Genomic DNA, 24,620 nt, shown 5'->3' on the forward strand with positions numbered 1-24,620 from the left:
AACACTGTTCTGTTAAAAAACCAAAACCACCAAAAAAGGTACGGTAACTTATTATGCAGGGCAACTTGTCTAACCTATAATCCACTGGAACCCATCCAAAGAAGTGCTATTACAAGCATTAACAAGTAAATTAGACTTTAATCTACATCAAGAAAATAAGGAGTGTTTGTCCCTACCAAAATTATCCAGACTGGTGCAAGATTTTCCATCAAGATGCTTGATGAGTACAAATCTGTCTGGTCTAATTTTTTAAACAATCACAGAGATAAGAAGCTTGAAACTAACATTTTGAGGAGCAGCACCAACAATTGCCAAACCAAACTGAACCAGAAATAAGCAGGTAGCGAAAGATTAACTTCAAAGACCCTCAAACTGAAAGCATGCATAGTGTTAAGAGAACATATTATGATACCAACTGCTTACTTTTGGACCTATAAACCAGCTACTAAGGGCCCAAATTAGTCAGCACACAACACCCCATAGTAGTATTTAAAATATTATGGATTGTAATTAGCAAACATACTTCTGAACCAGACTAGCGCCTCCGGCTGTGCCTTCTACTCTTCCTCCTGTACTTGTCATCTGAATCACTATCAGAAGCTGACTCTGATTCAGAAGAATCAGAGGATGAGCTGTATCCCCGGTGCCTTTTCTTCTCTTGCTTCCTCCTCCTCCTCCTCCTCCTGCGCTCCTCTGAATCTGATGAACTGTAGCTCGAACTACTCTCAGCGGAAGAGTAGTCGGATTCGGTCACTGAAGACTCACTATCTGTCTCAAAAACAGAAGCCTCACTGCTGTCCTCCTCTGAATCACTTCCTGATCGGTGTTTCCTCTTGCTCTTTGTCCTGCTCCCTTCACCCTTGTCTTTCTTCTGGCCCCTTTCATCCTGCAGCTCCTTCCCAATATCAGGGCTGTCTAATTCATAGGAGACTGAGAGCTTCATCTTCAACTTTGGGTTCTTGAGCTGCTGCGTCCTCGAGGGCCGTGACATGTAGACCCGTTCGTTCTTGCACTCGTATGTCCAATGACCAGACTGGAAACACTTCTGACATTGAGCAGCTGCGCCACCAGCAGAAGAAACTGATGCCTTTAGATCCTTCCTCTCTCCCAATTTCACAGCTTTCTCTGTACTCATAAGATACATCTGCCGCTTTGCTTCTTTCCTTTCCTGCCATCTGCTTGGCCCTTCTTCCTTCTGCCCATAAGCATTTACATTTCGTGCAGCTGCTGCCGCTGCCCGCTCAGCTTGAGCACGGCTGAGACCCTTTGCAGCTGAAAGTGCTGCAGCCTTGATTCGCTCGGCTGCAGCCTGTCCTTTCTCTTCCTTCTTGCTCGACATACCTGCCTAGCTATTTTCTTGAAAGGCCAGAAGCCACCTGCATGGCAAATAATCATGTTCATGGCTTTAGAGACATTATTTCCATGACTCTTTGAAGTATCTAAAATCTGAAAGGACTTGATGTGAACCATCATTTAAAGCACATCCTCAACTTAAAAATTCAACTCCTCATGTAATGTGAATAGCAAGGAGAAAAATAAGATGAATATTCGATACCATAGAAGACTTACATTGAAGAAACTTTTTTTGGATGAACAAAAAAAAAAAAAACTTACAACCGTTGGTGTTTAAAGCTTTCAACCAGAAGATTGTCAAAGAATACCTAAGCTTTTGATAGAAAAACCACGAAGAAGCTAAGACCAAAAGTTTGTTCTCTGAAAAATGAACATAATAGCAAGCGAAAAACCCAATATTCTTGATAACTCATAAGAAAGGTCGATCAACTAAACAAATTAAAAATACTAATCCAAAAAACCCAGGAAGATAATCCATATTAAAATTCAAACCTCCTATTATGGACCTGGTGCAAGCAAAACCAAATCACAGGTTATTTATCATTCAGTTGAGGAAAATTAACACCAACTTCTTCTCCTGAATAAACAATTTTTTCTTTAGCCGTTTGGCAAAACGAAGGAGAACACCCAAAATATAGCTTGATGAAAAGCTCAAAATCCTAATATTTGACATGCAGTTTTTTTCAAATGAGATGCAAAACACCTACATCGATTTTGTAACCAAACACTCATCCAAAAAGACCCATGCCCTTCAACCCCAAGAAAAGAACTTCATTTTGAGAAAATCATCTAGCACAGCTCCGTCGCAAAACAATTAAAACAACAATAGCAGTTATTAAAGAAGGTAAGACATTATTCCCAAGAAAAAGAAACGTCCTAAATTCCTAAATCAATTCCTTCCAACAAAGGACCAGACCTAAAAAATTTGGCTGATCGATAATCAGGAGAAAACCCAAAACAATGCCTAATATAGTCCCAAAACCCTAACTTCTCACACCCCCCCCCCCCCCTCTTTTTTTTTTTCAAAAAGCCAGGATCCCGTAATCAAACGATTCGCCGATTACCAATAAAATTCATAAACAGCAAGAGGAACGGCACAATCTGGATCCCGAGAAGACAACAATAACGTATGATGAGGCTAATTAAGAACATTTTTTTGAAAAGAAATCTTCTTTGAAGCCACGAACTCACATCCCTAACACCAAACCTCTCCTTCCTTCTCACCAAGATCCGAGATGACGAATTGATCAAGGAAAAATTCTAGTGATTTCACCAAGAAACATAGAAATACCAATCTACATGGAAGCGATACAGATACCTAATCCTGATTGAGAGATCGGATGCACAGATTCACCTGGGAGATGGGAAGAGCAGCACAAACCCTAACTTTTTTTCTCTTCTGATCGAGATGGGGCGGCCTCCGACCTCGCCCCTTTTTCTCTAATATTATAATTTATAACGCCAAGGTCGGCCCTGGCATGGACTGGGCCGGCCCGGCCGTATGTGGCACTACTCTACGGCTCGGCCCGATCCGACCCAGAAAGAACAGACCAGGTAAATTAAGCGAAAAGTTCATCCTATATATTTTAGAATATTGAAATCAAGTCCAGCAAATTAAATTATAAATTGTAGAATTTGTACTGTGTTTCTACTTACTAGCTACATTGCTTCTATTCATGAGTAAATATCCACCAAAATTACTTGATATTTTACATGTAATCTCATGCTCCTAATCCTGTACATATTGTAGCATTTCCTCAAAACTTATGGGTGAACAACTCTTGCTTGATGCCTTGCCATAATCATCAACTAAATTTTCATCCCCAAATGCACAAAGATCGCAATCATCCACCAAAATCCTTCACAAAAGGACACCACATCCATGTCTCCAACGAAATCATACTACCTAATAATATTGCAAGCATGCATCCACCATATTTTTATTGAGCGGATGTCTGACCAGGACACCATCTTTTAAAATCTTTTCGGTACTACACAATACAGTAGAAAAAAAATAAAAATAATCAAAATATGTGGATCAGCCACAAAAGGACTTCCCTCCACGAGGTATGCAAACTTCACTATGAAAAAAAAATTATAAAAGGAGATCTCACCCTCAACTCTCATACACTCAATTTCTTCCTCACAGAAAATTTTTCCTCATAAAAGCTCTTTCTCTTGGAAGACCCTCCTAAACTCCTGAAGTGACTGCTGTCCGTTATCCAGAAGTCCTGCTCCTTCTCTCTACAGCGTACGGCTCTCTCTCTTCTTCACGGTTCCTATTCTCTGATTTCCACGACCGTACGAAGCCAAAATGAGCCACCACACTCCCTTCTCTGTTGAGCATCAGGCCTATTTATAGGCTAAAAACCCAATTAGATCACGATTAAGAGTCCTAAACCAATCCAAATAACTCCCAAGCCGTTGAATCAAGACCGCAAGCCACTCATACCCTCCGATCACGCGTCGGTCCACGAAATAGTATCGTGGACCATGCGAAACGTATGAGAAACGCCCACGTGGTCTACAGACCCGATCGTGGACCGCTCGGTCCATGGTGGACCAAGAAAATCAGGCCCCAGCGGCGCTTGGGCCTGGGCCGGCCCGCGCCGGGCACCTGGGCCCGGGTGGAGTCCCACGCGTGCGCTTGAGCCGGGTCACACGCCCGCGCCGAGCCGTGCCCTGTGCGCCTGGCCCGCACGCTGCCGCGCGCTGGGCGGTGCCTCGCCGCGCTGCCACCGCTCCGTCGGTGGTTCTCCACCATCTCGGATCTTGTGCCGACTTCAAAAGCTCGTATCTTCTCCGTTCGAGCTTTGTTTGGGGTGATCTTGATCTCGTTGGACTTCATTTTTCATCGCAAACTTCGCTGTGGGCTTAATATGGATCGAATCTCGAGGCATCAAATCCTAACAATCTCTATCCTGACTCGATATTCGGTCTCCTCCTAACTTCAAGAGCTTCTGGATCTCCTCGCCCCCATGCCTTGGGGCAATCACCTACTGATCATGGATGGACAAACATGAGAGTCAAGTCAGGCCGCTCGATCCCATCTCTATCGTATGTTGTGCTCCTCCTGACCTGAGACCTGCTCGGAGCATCATCCTGCGGTAATAGAAATCTTACCTTATGACGTCGCCTCTCGTCCTCTCGAGTCTCCTGTCTCGTATCCGATCCACCTCCACCTGGAGCTCCACCTCGCTCTGGGCTCCACCTGACTCCCGAAGCTCCACTTCGCACTAGGCTCCCCGTCAGGTAATAATATCCTCTGCTCTCCTTCTTTTCCTCCAGCATAATCCTATCACCGTGTAGCACCCTCAGGATTCCTCCACCAGCTACCATCCTGTAGCCTCTCGAATCCAGTCTGCTAAGTGAGATAAGATTTCTTCTGAAATCGGGTATGTATCGGATCTTTTCTAATCTCTTCACCGCACCATCATGTGTCCTCCAGCTGACTGTCCCAATGTCTCTGATTGCACAGCTCGATCCATCTGGCAGATATACAGTGCCCTAACTGTTCTCTAGGAAGTCAAACTGCTTCTCTCTGCAATATACATGATGGGTGCATGCAAAATTCAATATCCACTGCTGGAAAGAAGTAGATACCTCGTCAGATATCTCCAGAACATCTCCATTTGAATCGCTGTCGGCCGTTGCTACAGCAGCTACTATTTGATTTTTAAGTTGAGGGAAATCTCTGGCTAGCTGCCCCAACTCCTCACATCGGTAACACCTGACTTTGCTCAAGTCCCTCCTGGACTTAGACCGCCCTCGTCGCGATCTCCTGTCGCTCTGTCTATCGCCTTCTGCTCCTTCAGAAGCCACCAAAGCTGAGCTACCGCCACCTGAGCTCGAAGCCGAGTTCTCCCTCCTGAGAAGCTCGTTCTGGAGTATCGCTGCGGTGATCTCGTCCATCTTGATGGTGCTCTTCTCCACTAGAAGAGTAGTCACCTAAGACTCGTACGAAGGAAAAAGCGATGCTAGCAAAATCAGCACCTTGATCTTCTCCTCAACATTCTCACCAACGCTGAGGAGGTCGGTGAGGATCTTCTGGAAGTGGCTGAGATGCTCCTGCGCGTTCTGTCCCTCAGTCATTCGCAGATGGTAAAACTGCCTCCAGAGAAAAAGAGTGTTGGTGAGAGACTTCGCTATGTACAATTCTTCGAGCTTCAACCACAGCACCGTCGGAAAAGTCTCGCTCAACACATGGATCACCACCTCATCCGTCAGGTATATGCAGATGGTACTCACTGCCTGCATCTGTAGCCATTTTCAATCCCGCACCTCCATGATGGTTGGCTTCTCCTCGCACAAGAGAGTATCGATTAACCCCTATTGGATGAGCACGTCCTTCATCCTTGCCTGCCACAAGGAGAAATTGCTCTTACCATCAAATTTGTTGATCTCCATCTTGATTGATCCTATCTTCTCCATCTTCAGTCTTGCTCACCACCACTGTAATCTACGTCCTTCTACCATCTCGCTCTGATACCACTTGTTGGGTGGATGTCTAGCCAGTACACTACCTCTCAAGATTTTTTCAGTACTGCGCGATGCAGCAGAAAGAAAGAAGAAATAAAACAAAAATAATCAAAATATGTGGATCAGCCACAAAAGGGCTCACCTCCACGGGGCATGCAAACTTCACTATGAAAAATTTTTTTATAAGAGATCTCACCCTCAACCTTCGTACACCCAATTTCTCCATCATAAAAAGTTCTCCTCACAAAAGCTCTCTCTCTTGGAAGACCCCCTGAACCCCTGAAGTGACCACTGTCCGCTATCAAGGAGCCTTATTCCTTCTCTCTACAGCATATGGCTCTCTCTCTTCTTCATGGTCCTGTTCTCTGGTTTCTGTGACCGTACAAAGCCAAAACAAGCCACCACACTCCCTTCTCTCCTGAGCATCAGGCCTATTTATAGGTTAAAAACCCAATTAGATTACGATTAAGAGTCTTAAACTAATCCAAATAACTCCCAAGCCGTTGGATCAAGACCGCAAGCCACCCATGCCCTCCGATCACATGTCGGTCCATGAAATAGTATCGTAGACCATGCGAAATACGTGAGAAACGCACACGTGGTCCACAGACCCGGCCGTGGACCATCTGGTCCATGGTGGATCGGGAAAACCAGGCCCCAGCGGTGCCTGGGCCTGGGCCGCGCCCACATCGGGCGCCTGGGCCCGGGCCGCATCCTGTGCTCACACCTGGGTCGGGCCACGCACTAGGCGGTGCCCTGCAGCGCGGGTCCTCCGTCGCCTCGGATCTCATGCCGACTTCAAAAGCTCGTATCTTCTCCGTCCGAGCTCCGTTTGGAGTGATCTTGATTTCGTTGGACTTCATTTTTCATCGTGAATCTCGTTGTGGGCTCAATATGGATCAAATCTCGAGACATCAGATCCTAACAACTTTCTCTCCAATTATATAAAGATTATGACCATGCTTATTTTGTTAATGCCATGCGTAGCCAACCTAAGGTGAAAGGGTTTGGTGATGCTACTTATAAGTTGAGGGATAATGGGCCATTCCTGTTGTTGGGGAAAAATTCGTATAGGTCAAAAATATGAAGAAGCCCATAGTTCAAAATGATCGGACCCAATTCCTAGTAGTGTGAAGACATGGCCGACTCATGATTGGCCTTTACCCAAGTTAAGCCATGGCTAACCTTTGGATCACATTGGCTAAGTGGAAATTGACGTCGGAGATTCGTCGGTATAATTTGACAAGTCTTATTTGAAATCGTCGGTGGCCCCCTAGTGGCTTATCCGCTAGTACCGACTTTCAGGACTGTCTGTGAACGATGTGGACCGATTGGGGATATGTTCATAGCCAGCAGCCTCCGACTGGATAAGTATCGACCGCGAACAAACCTCATACTTAGCGATCAGCCTGACTTTCAACTCTATTCGTAACATTCGACTCTTCTTCGGCCCAATTCACCAACAACGACTCGCCTAATAGCTCTCTCAATGGCTGTCGACGCCCCTCCATCGATTGATCGTTGCTGATGGCCCCTTGAGTGTCGATGCTAAGGCCTCAGATCAACTTGGTCGATTTAAATGAATTGACCAATTGGATCATCTAAGCTATCAAACAAAATATCCTAACAAACTTTCAGAACGTGACGGACAGAATATCTTGTCAAACTTCTGGAATATAACCACATGGCAATAGAACACTCATGACTAACAATCTAGTTAGTGGGCGAACCGTAGACAGCCTATCTTGATAGCCTATAGGCTCAAGCCTAACAACCTCCAGACTCTATCTATAAGAAGATGCGAAAAAAGTGATGCATGTCGTCGCATACCAAAATTAACCCTACTCACTACTATGTAGATAGGGTGAGTCGGGATCGTATCCGCAGGGATCTTAGTTGATTATTTTAAAAATATAAAAAAAAAAATTATAAAAAAAAACTAAGAAAGAAGCATGAAAAATAAAATTACTTTTCATTAATCTAAGATAGAAGCATACATAAAGAAAAGAAATAAAATTACGATACAAGATAACTAAACCAAGTTGATCTTCTTGCTGCGCCCGATGGTGGATGTGTCTCCTTGAATCCTTCGTCTTCCTCCATGCAGACAGTGATAGGATGGCTGGAAGGCTTGGTACAGGAACTCCCAGGAAGAAAGGTTGATGGAAGTGGATATATAACAGAGAAAGAGTAGCGACACTAGGATTAGAACCTCTCCTAAATTTGATGGGATATGGAAAAGGGACCTATGGAGGAATATGTTGTGCTAGGGTTAGTACCTCCCCTAGAATTATGAAGAAGAGAAAGAGGGAGAGAGAAAGAGAGAAGCTTGAAGAGAACTTAGACGTTGGCTTAATTGAAAAAGAGGGAGGCCTTGGGGTTCTATTTATAGAGTGAGGAGGCTAGAGTTTCATGAAAAGAGAGATGGGAGTGTGAATAAAGACCCTTGGATCTTCATATTGATTCTCTTCCGTTGATCAATAAGTCGTGTTCATACTTAGTTCCATTTATCTTTTAATCTGGGCCTTTGATTAGAGAGGTTGCTTCTTAACCCTTGATCTTTAAGTTGCGTTCACACTGAAATAAGAGCTGATTACTTGGTTCACTCAAATCTGAACCAATTTGAGTCCAAATTGAATCGTATAAACTCAAACTCTCAATTATCTATAAAATAGACTAGATAGCATTAAATTTTTAATAAAATAAAATTAATGATTATAATATTTAGTACCTCTAGCGTCCTAAATTAAGTATTCATCATACCCCCAATTTGAACTTTACTCATCCTCGAGTAAAATAGATACATTAGTATTGTACACCAAATTGTTCTTGAATTGAATGTTATCCTAGACATTCCTAACTATAGTTGATATCCGGCTAGATCATCAAAGAGGTACTTCATTGGATTATCAATTCGATCCAATTAATTGTTAAGTATTAGCCATAAAATTTTTAGAGGTCTTCTTTCACCGACTTCCCACTCTACTCTTTAAGTCCTCAAACTTAATGTGAGCAGGGTTTATTGTCTTCTTACAATTTAGTCCCTTTATTTTTTTTTTTAAAAAAAATATTTACATGTATAGTCAGTGCAATGTCCTAACCCCTTAAGCTTTTTAACTGACTCTTATAGCGAGCTTTAAGCCAATGACTCCCAAACCAGTTGGCTTTAGAGCATTAGGTGTAAGGCACCCCTCAGGCTTACTAACTCAAGTCAAAAAAGCTATGAGTTAAAACTGACTATACAAGAATTTCTTTACATTCTCACTTTTTGACGCGAACAATAATGCTTACTTAGGCGAAGGAGCCCGATTACTTAGTAAGAAATGTTAAAAATATTTTTTTTTATTTTATCTCTCTTTCTTTTTTTTATATAATAATTTTTTTTTGTATATCTCGACCTTTCTACCCATATCTCCATAAAGCAGATTCTTTATTGAGATGGTGGAAAAAAGGTTCTAGAATCACTTCAAAATTTAGTCTGGTCTAAATTTTTTCATTAATTGGGTATCCTTAATAATTTTTTTCTCAATATCTCTAAAATTATCTAGATCATTAATCATTTATTGATTAGAGTGCCTAGTTAACTTCAAATTGAGACAAAATTTAGATGCGCAAAATTAATTATTTCTGACCATACTCGAGGACTTATTAGTTATTCTCCCTCCCAACTTAATTTTTATTATCCCCAATGGAAGAAGAGAATCATAACAAAGCAAAAATAGAGTGTAACAAAGAAGAACACCACCTGAGTTCGATGTGTGTAATGTTGATTAAGATGTCGTTCATTGCTGGGCTAGTATATTCTTGACTCCATTGATCATGGTGCTCCCCCCAACTTGGCTAATTATCTTTTTTAAAATTTTTTATAAAATAAAAAAAACTGGATAGCTGAAAAATAAAATATTAAGTTGCCTCCCAACAAATGCTAAGTTTAAGATCTTCACCCAGACCAAGCCAAAGTTTAATTGTAAACTGGATCCTGTAATTCAATTGAGTCAACTTGTTCATCATCTCTAATTTCATCCACATAATATTTCAATCGTTGGTCATTTACTTTGAAAGTATTTTTCTATTTAGGATCTTTGATTTCAATTGCTCTATGAGGGAACAACTGAGTTACGATATATGGTCCATCCCAATGTGAACGGAGTTTTTCGGGGAATAGTCGCAACCTCGAATTATAAAGTCATATTTTTTGATTATGTTCGAATATTTTTCATAAAATATATTTATTATGTTAAGCCTTAGTTCGAGCCTTATAAATTCGTGAACTCTCATATGCTTCATTGCGTAGCTCTTCTAATTCATTCAATTGTAGTTTCCTATTACTACTCATATTTTTTATGTCAAAATTAAATTACTTTATGGCCCAAAATATGTGATATTCTAGCTCTACCGGCAGATGGCAGGCTTTTTCAAAAATGAGTTGGTAAGGAGATATTCCTATCGGGGTCCTGTATGCAGTACGGTAGGCCCATAATGCATCGTCTAATCATCCAGATCAATCTTTTCGATCAGGCCTAACCGTCTTCTCAAGAATTCGTTTGATCTCCCTGTTGGAGACTTCCACTTGGCCACTAGTTTGGGAGTGATATGGTGTGGCAACTTTGTGAGTAATTCCATATTTTTTCATTAAACTTTCAAAGTGTCTATTCATGAAATGTGTACCTCCATCACTAATAATGGCTCTTGGACAACCAAATCGACTTAAGATATTTTGTTGGATGAATTTGATTACCACCTTGTGATTATTCATTTTGGTTGCCATAGCCTCAACCCATTTAGATACGTAATCTACCGCAACCAAAATATATTCATATCCATAGGATGGAGGAAAGGAGCCCATAAAATCGATTCTCTAAACATCAAAAACTTTCACGACTAAGATGGGAGATAGGAGCATTATATTTTTTCTAGAAATATTTTCTGTTTGCTGACAGTGCAAGCACTCAAGGCAAAATTTGTGTACATCCTTAAATAATGTCGGCCAGTAAAATTTACTTTGTAATATTTTTGCGGCTATTTTCTTTCCACTAAAATATCCTCCGCATGCATGAGAGTGACAAAAGGTAAGTATACGTTGATACTCACCCTCAGAGACACAGCGTCGAATCACTTGGTCAGGACATTATTTGAACAATTCGGATTCCTCCCAACAATAATGTTTGACCTGTGAGAAGTATCGATCCTTCTCCTGTTTTGTCTAATGGAAAGGAATTTGTCATGTTGTCAAGTAGTTAATGATGTGAGCAAACCATGAGATTTGGTCAGAGGATATTTCAAAAAGTTGTTCGTCAGAAAATTTTTTCTTGACTTCATCTATACCCATCATATGATCAACTAAGATTCTAAAAATGTGATCAGCGATCATATTTTTGGATCCCTTCTTGTCTCGAATTTTTAGATCAAATTTTTGAAGCAGAAGGATCCATCTGATCAATCGTGGCTTAGTATCTTTTTTTGATAGCAGATGTTTCAAAGCCGCGTGATCAAAATATACTAGAACCTTAGACCCTAACAAATATGAATAAAATTTATCAAAGGCAAATACCACCGCTAGTAGATCTTTTTCTGTCGTAGTATAGTTCAATTGAGCATCGGATAGAGTTTTGCTAGCATAATAGATCACATGTGGCTCCATATTGATTCTTTGACCTAAGATGGCCCATATTGCAAAATCGAAAGTGTCACACATAATTTCAAATGGGAAGGATCAATCAGGAGGTTTTATTATAGATGCTGTTGTCAGGGCTGTTCGTAACGTGTAGAAAGCTTGTAGACATTCTTCATTAAAGACAAATGGTATATCTTTGGCCAGTAGATTGCACAAGGATCTTGATATTTTGCTAAAATTTTTAATAAAGTGTCTGTAAAATCCAGTGTGATCTAAGAAAGATCGTATTTGTCGAACCGAAGTGGGGGGTGGTAGTTTTGAGATGATCTCAATTTTCACTTTATCTATCTCAATTCTTCTTTCAAAAATAATATGTCTTAATACGATTCCTTCCCGAACCATGAAATGGCTCTTTTTCCAACTTAAAACCAAATTTATCTCCGTGCAGCGCTTAAGGACTTTGAAAAGATTATGAAGACAATCTTCAAAAGTGATTCCAAATACGGAGAAATCATCCATAAATACTTCGAGATATTTATCCATCATATCCAAAAAAATGGCCAAAATACATCATTTAAATGTAGCAAGTGCATTGCAGAGTCCGAACGGCATACGTCGAAAAGCGAAAGTGCTGTAGGGGCAAATGAAGGTGGTCTTCTCTTGGTCATCCAAAAATATAGATATCTGATTGTACCCTGAATAACCATCTAGGAAACAAAAAAAATATTGACCTGCTAGCCGTTCTAGGATTTGATCGATGAAGGATAATGAAAAATGATCCTTTCTAGTAACAGCATTGAGTTTTCTATAGTTAATGCACACTCGCCAACCAGATAGTGTGCGAGTGGGAAACAATTCACCTTCTTCATTCTCCATCACAGTAATACCTGCTTTTTTAGGTACTACTTGAGTAGGGTTGACCTATTTACTATCGGATATTGGGTAGATGATTCCAGTGTCTAACCATTTTACCACCTCTTTCTTCACTACTTTTCGTATATTTGGGTTCAGTCTCCTCTGCATGTTTTGATGGGGTTTGGCATCTGTCTCGCAATGAATATGGTGCATACAGATGAAAGGATCAATTCTTTTTAGATCAGCAATGGACCAGCCGATAGTCTCTTTATTTTCCTTCAGAACACCAACCAATTGTGCTTCTTGATCCGGAGTCAAGTTTGATGCAATGATCACCGAAAGGGTGTCATTAGGTCTTAGAAATGCATACTTGAGTGTTGCCGAAAGTGGCTTTAATTCTAGTGCAGGTGGTGATTCTAATGATGGGGCTGTGGGTGTATTGACTAATGCAGGCAATGGCTCATACTTGATTGTCTAATGGAGAGTAGTTTCATCACTTGATGTATCAACTAAAATATTTACTTCTTCACTACCTCCTCCATATCACAGTCATCCGCTCCAAAGTACGTCAAATGGGTGTCTCAAAAATCATGTGTGTTGGTGCAAAAATCCGCTTGCGCCGGAGAAGCTGGAGTCGAGGAAGTCGCGGTCGCCGCCGGGACCTGCAAAGGAAGTCTAAACCGAAGGTGGGGTTGCTCCGGCAAGACCCTCCGACGCTCAAGTCAGTTCTCTGCCTCAACAAGAATGGAGTGCTCGAACGGAGAATTTAGCAGAGTTTTTAGATGAAAGATGAGAGCTTATTGAATAACATATCTGAAGCCCCTTTTTATAGGCGGAGGAGGCAGTAGCCTGATAGCGACATCTGTAACCGTCTGGCAGTGGACTGTCCAGAGTCAGGCGGAGTTTGCTGCGAAGAGTAGTGGAGCGGACCCGTGGCTATCACCGGGGTGTGCCACGTGGAGTCTGCCGCGGGGAGTGGAGCGGCGTCTGTTGTCGCGACTTGCCAGCGGATGGGAGAATCGTGCGGTATCCGTCGCAGGAAGTGGAGCAGGATCGTGGCCGTTATTGTGGCCTGCCAGGGAGTAGTGGAGCTGCGCGAGATCCGTCGTTGGAAGTGGAGCAGTGCTGTGACCGTTACTGCGACCTGTCAGGGAGTGATGGAGCTGCGCGAAATCCACCGCAGAAGTGGAGCAGGATCGTGGCCGTTATTGTGGCCTGCCTGAGAGTGCAGATCCGTCGGCTGAAGTTCGGCAGTGGTCGGAGCTGATGACGGAGTCTGGCTCCCGTAGGAGTCCGGGCGGAGTCCTCCTTGCGGTTGGAGTCGTGGGCGGAGCCTGGCTCCCGTGGGAGTCCGGGCGGAGTCCTCTCGGAGTTGAAGTCGCGGGCGGAGCCGGCTCCCGTAGGAGTCGGGCGGAGTCCCCTGCAATCAAAATCAGGTGCGAAGTCCGGCTCCCGTAGGAGTCCAGACGGATCTTACCGGCAGTCAAAGTTGGCGACGGAGCCCGGCTCCCGTGGGAGTCCGGGCGGAGTCCCCCTTGAGGTTGGAGTCGTGGGCGGAGCCCGGCTCCCGTGGGAGTCCGGGCGGAGTCCTCTCAGAGTTGAAGTCACGGGCGGAGCCCGGCTCCCGTAGGAGTCCGGGCGGAGTACCCTGCAATTAAAGTCAGGTGCGAAGTTCGGCTCCCGTAGAAGTCCGGACGGATCTTACCGGCAGTCGAAGTTGGCGACGGAGCCCGGCTCCCGTGGGAGTCCGGGCGGAGTCCCCCTTGAGGTTGGAGTCGTGGGCGGATTCCGGCTCCCGTGGGAGTCCGGGCGGAGTCCTCTCGGAGTTGAAGTCGCGGGCGGAGCCCGGCTCCCGTAGGAGTCTGGGCGGAGTCCCCTGCAATCGAAATCAGGTGCGAAGTCCGGCTCCCGTAGGAGTCCGGGCGGAGTCTACTTGCGGTTGAAGTTGTCGGCGGAGTCTGGCTCCCGTAGGAGTCCGGACGAAGTCTGTCTGCAGCCGTTGGAGTCGAGGACGAAGCCCGGCTCCCGTAGGAGTCCGGGCGGAGTCTTCCTGCAATTAAAGTCAAAGGCGAAGTCCGGCTCCCATAGGAGTCCGGACAAGGCTTACCGGCAGTTGATGTTGAGGACGGAGCCCGGCTCCCGTAGGAGTTCGAGCGGAGTCTACTTGCGGTTGAAGTTGTCGGTGGAGTCCGGCTCCCGTAGGAGTCCGGACGAAGTCTGTCTGCAGCCGTTGGAGTCGAGGATGAAGCCCGGCTCCCGTAGGAGTCCGGGCGGAGTTTTCCTGCAATTAAAGTCAAAGGCGAAGTCCGGCTCCCGTAGGAGTCCGGACAAGGCTTACCGGCAGTTGATGTTGAGGACGGAGCCCGGCTCCCGTAGGAGTTCGGGCGGAGTCTACTTGTGGTTGAAGTTGTCGGTGGATTCCGGCTCCCGTAGGAGTCCGGTCGAAGTCTGTCTGCAGCTGTTGGAGTCGAGGATGAAGCCCGGCTCCTGTAGGAGTCCGGGCGGAGTCTTCCTGCAATTAAAGTCAAAGGCGAAGTCCGGATCCCGTAGGAGTCCGGACAAGACTTACCGACAGTTGTTGTGGAGGACGGAGCCCGGCTCCCGTAGGAGTTCGGGCGGAGTCTACTTGCGGTTGAAGTTATCGGCGGAGTCCGACTCCCGTAGGAGTCCGGACGAAGTCTGTCTGCAGCCGTTGGAGTCGAGGATGAAGCCCGGCTCCCGTAGGAGTCCGGGCGGAGTCTTCCTGCAATTAAAGTCAAAGGTGAAGTCCGGCTCCCGTAGGAGTCCGGACAAGGCTTACCGGCAGTTGATGTTGAGGACGGAGCCCGGCTCCCGTAGGAGTTCGGGCGGAGTCTACTTGCGGTTGAAGTTGTCGGCGGAGTCCGGCTCCAGTAGGAGTTTGGACGAAGTCTGTCTGCAGCCGTTGGAGTCGAGGATGAAGCCCGGCTCCCGTAGGAGTCCGGGCGGAGTCTTCCTGCAATTAAAGTCAAAGGCGAAGTCCGGCTCCCGTAGGAGTCCGGACAAGGCTTACCGGCAGTTGATGTTGAATATGGAGCCCGGCTCCCGTAGGAGTTCGGGCGGAGTCTACTTGCGGTTGAAGTTGTCGGCGGAGTCCGGCTCCCGTAGGAGTCCGGACGAAGTCTGTCTGCAGCCGTTGGAGTCGAGGACGAAGCCCGACTCCCATAGGAGTTCGGGCGGAGTCTTCCTGCAATTAAAGTCAAAGGCGAAGTCCGGCTCCCGTAGGAGTCCGGACAAGGCTTACCGGCAGTTGATGTTGAGGACAGAGCCCGGCTCCCATAGGAGTCCGGTCGGAGTCCTCCTGGAGTTGATGTTGCGATTGGAGCCCGTTTCCGTAGGAGTCCGGGAGGAGTCCTCCTGGAGCTGATTCTGCTGAGAACTTCGGCTGTGGATATTTTATACCCAACACCAGTCCCCCTACTTCCGAGTTTGAATTTCGAACGAAGAAAGTACAGAGAGATGGGCACAGCCGAAACCGTCCCCTCGAATCCTGCGCACTGCCGCCCCCAGATATTTTGGCATTAAATGTGCGCGTGCTGGAGTCTTTTCGGATCGGGGCGATACGAAGGGATCCTTCGAAATTCTTGCCGGTACACTGGCCCAGGTACGGTGCCATAATGGCCCTGCTGATCCATCAGCCACTTTTAGCCGCCTGCCGGGGGGAGTGGGACACGTGCCGGGTGTGGACTGGCTTGGGGGGATTCGTGATCATTATGGCGCCGGATCCCAGGGTCTATTTAAACCCGTCCTCCCACCTTTAGGTGCCCTATTCCGTTCCAGAGTTTCTATCAGTGTCTGCCTTCTCTTCGAGAGCCCTGTTTCAGTGGGCATCTTCTCGAGCCGTAGGTGTCTTCCAAATCGTCCCTGTCTTCGTCCCTCTGGTCCCTCAGAGCGATATAGGTTAGTTCCAGCACCTTCAACCTTCTTCCCACCGCCTAGGGACTTCTTCTCTGTCATTATTTTTTGCATCCCTCCGAGTTAGTTTCCTGTGGCCTCTCGTCCCCCATCCTGTCCGTCTTCTTAGGGACCTTTAGAGCCCTCCTTCGAAACTACCCGAAATGTCGTCCGGCTCTTCCGCTCCCTGCAGTTCCGGGAGCTCTTCCGCCTCAAACCCCCAGGTCCCCTGCTCTGTAGACGAACCTGCGTCTGGGGCTGGGCTCCGCCCGATTTTTGCACCGAACGCCATTCCATGTTTCCTGACCTCGGAGGAACTCCTTCTGATAAGGGTTCAGTATGGAGTTCCTCCGGAGTATGACCTGGAGCTGCCTGGCCCTTCTGACCGGGCCAGCACTCTCCCATCTGGTCGTTTTTGTCTGTACCAGGAAACGTTCCGTGCCAGACTCCGGCTTCCGCTTCCTTCCTTTGTTGTTGCCCTCTTCCGCTTCTTAGACATCTCCTTGGCTTCCGTGGTCCCGAATTCTTTTAGGTTTTTGATAGGATTTCTCTCCCTTTGCCACGTAGTCGAGGTCCAACCGTCCCTCTCCCTGTTTAGGCACTTCTATACTTTCAAGCGCCATCCTTCGACGAAGGACTGGTGGTACTTCTTCCCCCAGTTCGGCAAGAAGGGGTTGCTGAAAGGCGCCCCTTCTTCAATCCACAATTGGAAGGAGAAATATCTCTTCGTCCACTGCCCGACCTTGAGACTGGGCCTGCCCCCTTGGGGCTCTCTGAGGGATTCTGTCCGTCGGGCCCCCAGCCTGGGGGAGGATGACCTCCAGACTGCCCGAAAGCTTCTAGCTTACTCCGCTCCTTCCCTTCCCAATCTTCTGAGGGAGCAATTTCTTTTCAACATCGGCCTGAGCCCCCAGGATCCAGCGAGTATTCATCTTTTACCTTATCTTCTCTTTTCATGCCTTTCTCCTTTTCCTTTCTCTTTTTACCTCTTCTTCCTTCTCTCTCTTTTTTCCCTCTGTTTCTTTCTTTCTTCCCCTTTCTTCTCTTTTTTTTTTGACTCTTGATTGATTGGTTTGCTTCTTTTTCTTCTTTCCTTTTCCCTCTCTCTTTTTCTCTTTTTCTTCTTTTTTTTTTTTTAGGAATGGACGTCGAAGCAGCGCGGATGCTTGCCAGGGGCCTTAGGGCCCACAAGAGAAAGGGTGCTGCGACCTCCGGATCGGCGAAGAGGGCCAGGGCGGAGGAGTCGAGCTTAGCTGCACCCATCCAGGTGGCCCCGACCATCGACATTCCCTCGGATGCCGAGCCAACGGCTCCCCGGGCCTCCTCGAGGAGTCCGCCGACTGGGGCCCCCATTTCGGGGGTCCGCTCCACGGAGGCGCCCATAGCCGAGAGGAAAAGAAGAAAATCAGTGGCCCGCAGGGCGAGTAGCCGCCGAACTGCTGTGGATGAGTCCCTCTGCTCTGAAGAGGGGTCGGAGAATCCTTCAATGATAAGGACTTGATCAGGCGGTTGATCGACGGTTGCATTCTGCCTGACGTCGTTGAGAGGATCGACCACGCCGATCCTGAGCAGCGGGCCTGGGACTCTTTGGGGTCCTTCCTTGAGGTAAGCGAATCTTCATTTACATGGCTATTCGGTCTTTGTTCTAATTTCCTAACTGCCCTTGCAGATTGGGCACCAGCTCCTTGCCTATATTGAGGCGGTGAACCGTGCGAGGAGGGACATCCTCCAGGTGGAGGAACGCCGTCAGGCCAAGGTTGCTCGCCTCCAAGCAAAGACGGCCGAAGTAGTCGCCCTCCAGGAGGCCCTGGAAAGAGAGAAACGAGCCCGGGAGGAGGAGAGGCAGACCTTGGAGGAATCGGCGAGAAAGGCGAGGCCGAGGTCGCCAACTTGGCCGAGCAAATTTCGGTTATGGTCGTGGAGGCCAGAGTCCTTGCGGTAGAGGAATTCAAGGCCTCCACGGAGATAAGGGACCTGAAGGTCCAATTTGGCCAGGAAGCGTTCATAAGGGGGTTCGAGCTCTGCCAAGAGAAGGTGGCCAGAAAATTTTAGAGCTCGACCTCAGCTTCCTAGGCGAGGAGTCTGAAGACGAGACCGGTCCCTCGCCAGCCGCCACTGCTGTCGCAGCCCCCTTGCCGGGGACGCCGAGTTCTCCAACCCCCGCCCCCGAGGTCTGAGACCTCCGATCTTGTACCTTTATTTCGTCGTAATTTTTCTTTTCTGTTTGTCTTCAAAAATCATCCAATCAATAAAGTTGAATTTTTTGTTGCGGACGGCTTCTCCTCCCCCCCTCCTTCTCTCTGTTCTTCTTCCTGTAATGAGTCGTGCTTTGACGCTTTTGCCTTCCGATGGCAGTGTCCTGCAGAAGCACTCCCCCTGCCCCTGGGGGTCCCGCTGAAATCGATGATCCAGCGGCTGAAGAAGGAAGTCCTTCACCTGACAAAGAAGTTAAAGAAGATGGAAGGCGAGCTCCGCAGATTGAGAGAAGGTCATTCTGAAGCCACCGCTGAGGCCACCCACTTTCGAAATCTCCACGTGAAGGGGATCATGGAGTATAGCCGGAGGAAGGCGGACTTCGCGAAGGAACTCGAGGAATGCAAGAAGAGTGCCAGCGATCGAATTTGGGCCCAGGCCGTCAGGATCAGCGCCCTCAAGGTGGAACTGTCAGCTGCGAAGGGGAAGATCGGCCAGCTGGAAGAAAATTCATCCCGGCTCTTGGCCCGGGTCGACGGTGACCAGGAGTGGTCGAAGAAGGTCTCCGACCTTCAGCAGCAGCTTCAGGATGCCGAGGTGAGCCACGACGTGCATCGGGCTAGCTGGCGCAGGCAGGTGGAAGAATATAAAGAGAGATTCAGGGCGGCGGCCGACGAAGTCGTCCGTCTCCAGAGGCAGCTGGCTAGCAGGGCACAGCTTACTTCCGTCCGAGATTCTGATGAGCTTCAAGCCCTAAGAGGCACCGTTGAGGAAATTTCTGTCTCCCTCGGGGAAAAGACAGCTGAGCTGCAACAACTGAAGATCCAACTGGCATACGAGCAGCGGGCCGTCGCGGACGCGGAGGCGGAATCCGAGGTCTTGAGGAAGAGGCGTCGAGAGGCGGAGGTCGAGAGCCAGCGACTTCATCGGGCGCTCCAGGATGCGCTGCAGAAAAGGAAAGAGCTAGAAGAAGAAATTGAGAATCTAAGGCTGTCCTGGTTAAGGGATGGAGTAGATAATTCTAGGTCGGTGGGAGCAGGGCCTCCTTAGAGCTCTTTTCATCTTTCTGTCTTTTCATGTATTTACTTTCCTTTTTGTCGTTTTGCCTTTCTTTCCTTGGCCTTCTGGGCTTTGTAGCGTGTATATCGAAAATGGAATGAAAAGGGTGTTTTGTGTTATCTCGTCCGTGCGTTGCACTAAATTGCCAAACTTTTCTTATCGTTTGACCTGTCTGATGTAGACGTCGTTGGGGGGCGCCCGGTCGTCGATGCGTTGGCTCGCCTTTCTCGTCGTACATGGCCGTAAGTCCGAGCTTGGCCGTCCGGGCTCCGCATTACTTCGGGGATGTCGTTGTCTTCCTAACCGGTGTCGAAAGTCTTTTCAGAGGCCGGGGGTGTTCGGTAGGAACTCCCCGTTTCAGTTGGGACGAAGTCCTTTAGGTCTTTTGGTGCGGTTCATCCTTCATCTGTTCCCGTCGTAGTTCGTCATCCTTCCTTTTTAATTTTCTTCCTCTTCTCAGAGTGAGGGCCCTCCCCCCGCTTTTCGCGGGGTTGCATAGAAGCGAGGAGGTGCCGTTGAGGGGCTTTTTCCTTTCATCCGATCTTGTTGGGCGGTCGGGTTTCGCCACCATCAGCCCTTGCTGCAGAAGTCGTGGGTGGAGCCCGGCTCCTGTAGGAGTCCGGGTGGGGTCTTTCTTGGCGTCGTGTACGGAGTCCGGCTCCCGTAGGAGTCCGGGTGGAGTCTTCCTTGGCGTCGTGGATGGAGCCCGGCTCCCGTAAAAGTCTGGTTGGAGTCTTCCTTGGCGTCGTGGACAGAGCCCGGCTCCCGTAGGAGTCCGGGCCTTCCACTTTGCTCGAGCCAGGGCGAGGTTCTCCTCCCGTTCCCGGCTTGGCTGTGGGGGCGCGTTAGGGCACTGTAAGGCCTCTCCCCCCATCCGGTCTAAAAGAACCGGGCCTTGGACTTTGCTCATGTCAGGATGAGGTTCTCCTCCTGTTCCTGACATGGCTGTGGGGGCACATTAGGGCGCTGTAAGGCCTCTCCCCCCATCCGGTCTAAAAGAATCGGGCTTTTGACTTTGTTCATGTCAGGACGAGGTTCTCCTCCTGTTCCTGACATGGCTGTGGGGGCACATTAGGGCGTTGTAAGGCCTCTCCCCCCATCCGGTCTAAAAGAACCGGGCCTTTGACTTTGCTCATGTCAGGACGAGGTTCTCCTCCTGTTCCTGACATGGCTGTGGGGGCACATTAGGGCGCTGTAAGGCCTCTCTCCCCATCCGGTCTAAAAGAACCGGGCCTTTGACTTTGCTCATGTCAGGACGAGGTTCTCCTCCTGTTCCTGACATGGCTGTGGGGGCACATTAGGGCGCTGTAAGGCCTCTCCCCCATCCGGTCTAAAAGAACCGGGCCTTCGACTTTGCTCATGTCAGGACGAGGTTCTCCTCCTGTCCCTGACATGACTGTGGGGGCACATTAGGACGTTGTAAGGCCTCTCCCCCAATCCGATTTTGAGATAGTCGGACTTTCATTTTAGGTATGTTAGGACGGGGTTCTCCCCCGTTCCTAACATAACTTTGTTTCAAGCGTTTGGAGAGGTCATATCCAGTCGTAATAAATCCACGCCAGATGGGAAGAGTACGTCAAGTAGAAAGAAATTTAGATTCAAGGTGAAATCGTAAGTGATACATTTACAGATTTTCCGAGTTTCACGGTCGCGGGTGGTCCGCTCCTCCTTGAGGCCCTCCGGTGATGGAGTCGATGGTCCCGATGGGAGGCCGGTCCCCGGGTTGCTCCTCCCTTCTTGACGGTTCAGGCTGCGGAAGGGCCCTTGGCTGATCTCCTCTACCCTCAGGCCTGCGTCGGATGAACCTGTCGAGTCGACCTCGCCGAATGAGCTCCTCGATCTCGTCCTGGAGTTGGATGCATTCCTCTGTGTCGTGGCCGTGGTCGCGGTGGTAGAGGCAGAACTTGTTGGGGTTGCGCTTTCCGGGGTGTGTGCGCATCCTCTCCGGCCTAGGGAGCTGCTCCCTGACCTCCATCAATACCTGGGCCTTCGAGGCGTTGAGGGGGGCGTAGTTGCGGAATCTCCCTGGTGGGGAACCCGCCGAACCCCGCGATCCGGGCTTCTCTGCCTACGCGTCCGGGGTGGAGTATGGGCGCGCTTATGCCCAGGAGGGGATCGAGAACGCAGCCGGGCTTCTTTTGGCCTTTTTTCAATTGCGGGCTTACTCGAGTCTCCCGCTTGCCGCTCCCTCGCCGTCTCTTCATCCTTCATTTTGAAGGCTTCTTCCGCTCGGACGTATCCTTCGGCCCGGACCAGCAAATCAGCAAAATTTCTGGGATACTTCTTCTCCAGGGAGAACAAAAGATCATTCTCCTGAAGGCCACCCTTCAGGGCGGCCATTGCGACTGATTGGTCCAAGTTTCGGACCTCCAGCGTCGCGATGTTGAAGCGGTTGATGTAGGCCCGAATGGACTCCCCTTCCCTTTGCTTGATGTTGATGAGGGACTCCAAACCCTTCCGGGGGCGCCGGCTGCTGACAAAATGGGCCACAAATTGGTGGCTCATTTGATCGAAGAAAAAGATGGTACCCGGCTCCCGTAGGAGTCCGGGCGGAGTCTTCCTGCAATTAAAGTCAAAGGCGAAGTCCGGCTCCCATAGGAGTTCGGACAAGGCATACCGGCAGTTGATGTTGAGGACGGAGCCCGGCTCCCGTAGGAGTTCGGGCGGAGTCTACTTGCGGTTGAAGTTGTCGGTGGAGTCCGGCTCCCGTAGGAGTCCGGACGAAGTCTGTCTGCAGCCGTTGGAGTCGAGGACGAAGCCCGGCTCCCGTAGGAGTCCGGGCAGAGTCTTCCTGCAATTAAAGTCAAAGGCGAAGTCCGGCTCCCGTAGGAGTCCGGACAAGGCTTACCGGCAGTTGATGTTGAGGACGGAGCCCGACTCCCGTAGGAGTCCGATCGGAGTCCTTTTGGAGTTGATGTTGCGATCGGAGCCCGGTTCCCATAGGAGTCCGGGGGGAGTCCTCCTGGAGCTGATCCTGCTGAGGACTTCGGCTGTGGGTATTTTATACCCAACAATGTGCAAAAATCATTGATGTTGCTTCCTCTATAATATCCTCGAATATATCTATCTCGAAGTAACTATCCATTGATGGTCCCTGGGATGCACTAAACACATTTAATCTCAGTTTCTTATTCCCAAATGATACATCCATAACTCCTGTCCTACAATTGATGTACGCATTTGCCGTAGCTAGGAAGGGTCTGCCTAAGATAATGAGAATTTACCTTGGATTGTCACTCAGTTCCATATCAAGGACTAAAAAATCAACTGAAAAATAGAACTCATCTACCTTGACCAAAATATCCTTGATCATCTCACGTGGTATCTTAATTGATCTATCAGCTAACTGTAGAGTGACCGATGTGGGTTTCAATTCTCTGAATCCAAAAAATTCATAAATCGAACTAGATAAAAGGTTCACACTCGCCCCTAGATCTAGAAGAGCTTATTCGATGTGAAGGTCTTCTATAATGTAAGAAATGGTAGGGGTACATGGATCTTTAAGCTTTGGAGGGGTAACGTGCTGGAATACAGAGCTAGCTTGTTCGGTGAGGCATACTTTCTTCGAGAGTTGTGATCGAGATTTACGTTTCTGGATGTATAATTTCTTCAAAAATTTTACGTAAGCTGGGACCTGTTTGATTGTATCTAGAAGGAGGAGATTAATTTGGACTTGCTTAAATAATTTCAACATCTCATCAAGTCTTCCTCCTTTCTTATCCACAAGAGTGGGGGCTTTTAGGACACTCGAAAATGGAGCTTTAGGAAAGTAAGGTGATTTCGGTGTAGTTGGTCCCTTTTCTACTTTTGTGTCCTCCTTGCTCTAAGATGATTTGGGCTTAGTCAGAGGTCTAGGGTCGGTCTCATTGATTTTACTCGTGTATTCAACGACCTTCCCACTTTTGAGAGTCATGATTGATTTGGCATGTTCAGAAAAGGTATCTGGAGTATTGGAGCTCTCAACCATGAATTATCTTCTCGGATTGCTCTCAGATTGACTAGGTAATTTTTCTCCTTCTCTCCTACTGACTGCGGTTGCTAGTTGACCTATTTGGGTCTCTAGCTTAACAATAGATTGTGTGTGGGAGTTAAGGGTCTAGGTGTTGACTTATAATCGTTCTAGCACTTTTAGAACCTTATCCTCAAAAGCTGAGCTATAACTAGTGATAGATAGTTGAGGAGTATTTTGAAACTGATGGTATGGTCCATGCCTATATGTCGGATCCTGATAATTTGGTCTAAGTACAGTAGAGCTAACCACTGGCTGTGATCTCCAGAAAAAAATTGGATGGTTTCTCCAGTCGGAGTTATAAGTGTTCGAATATGGATCATTTTCTGATCTACGAGCTTGTTGGGCTTGAGCTTATTGGACCTGCTTATGCACAAATTCAGAAAATTGAGGTGCGGTTGGACATTCACTAACAAAATGAGTCAGGCTTGCACACATTACACAAACATCTTGCACTGGATTAGGTAGAATCGAAGAGTGTCCGGTATTCAGAAGATGGTCTAATTTTTGGGATAACTCATCTACCTTACTGTAGATATCCATAACATTTCCAATCTGATAGATTCCACCTCTTTTCTGTTGAGACATGGGTTGTTCTCTAGAGGTGGCAGACATGTGATGTAGGGAGTTCTCACTAAGTGTTTCAAAGAGCTGTCAAGTTTCGTCCTCATTCTTTAGCATGAATATCCCACCACACAATGCATCAATCATTTATCGGTGTTTCTCCGATAGACCATCGTAGAAATACTGATCAAGTTGCCATTTGGGGACAGCGTGGTGGGGGTATTTATGAATAAGATTTCTTAATCTTTCCCATATTTCATGAAAAAGTTCACCATCCAATTGGAAAAAACTAGTGATGGCTTTTCTAATTTGATTCATTTTTTCAATTGAAAAGTATTTCTTGAGAAATTCTCTCTAAAGATGGTCCCAAGTTGAAATGATTATGGAATCTAGGGAGTTTAACCAATGCTTGACTTTGTCCTTAAGTGAAAAAGAGAATAGTTTCAACCTGAGGGCATCATCGAAAAAGTTTTGGATTTTTACTGTAGAGCATATCTCAAGAAATTCGTCCAACTGTTTATATGGATCCTTATTCATCAGTCCATAGAATGATGAAAGCATTTGAATAATGCCGGACTTGAT

General features: G+C 47.3%; 1 protein-coding gene and 1 non-coding gene across 3 annotated transcripts; one reads left to right on the top strand and one right to left on the bottom strand.

Moving 5' to 3' along the window:
* Positions 1 to 322: 322 nt before the first annotated feature.
* Positions 323 to 2,817, bottom strand: LOC105039928 (uncharacterized). 2 transcript variants are annotated; one of them, XM_010916252.4, is made up of 2 exons: positions 2,708 to 2,817; positions 323 to 1,376 (listed from the first exon to the last, which is right to left on the bottom strand). In XM_010916252.4, exon 2 carries the CDS (start codon positions 1,337 to 1,339, stop codon positions 536 to 538), a length of 804 nt encoding a protein of 267 aa, XP_010914554.1. In that variant the 5' UTR covers positions 1,340 to 1,376; positions 2,708 to 2,817; the 3' UTR covers positions 323 to 535. The 2 variants fall into 2 exon arrangements, with proteins under 2 accessions (XP_010914554.1, XP_010914555.1); XM_010916253.4 differs by having other exon boundaries at positions 2,672 to 2,793.
* Positions 2,818 to 24,243: 21,426 nt separating this feature from the next.
* LOC114914589 (small nucleolar RNA R71) lies at positions 24,244 to 24,349 on the top strand. Its single transcript, XR_003802071.2, has one exon. It is a non-coding gene; the product is annotated as a small nucleolar RNA R71 (small nucleolar RNA).
* Positions 24,350 to 24,620: the final 271 nt, after the last annotated feature.

This window comes from Elaeis guineensis, chromosome 1 (assembly GCF_000442705.2).
Source record: "Elaeis guineensis isolate ETL-2024a chromosome 1, EG11, whole genome shotgun sequence".
Classification (NCBI taxonomy): domain Eukaryota; kingdom Viridiplantae; phylum Streptophyta; class Magnoliopsida; order Arecales; family Arecaceae; genus Elaeis; species Elaeis guineensis.

Coding starts and splice junctions, on each gene's coding strand:
- LOC105039928 (XM_010916252.4), bottom strand. CDS start 1,339: ATGTCGAGCAAGAAGGAAGAGAAAGGACAGGCTGCAGCCGAGCGAATC.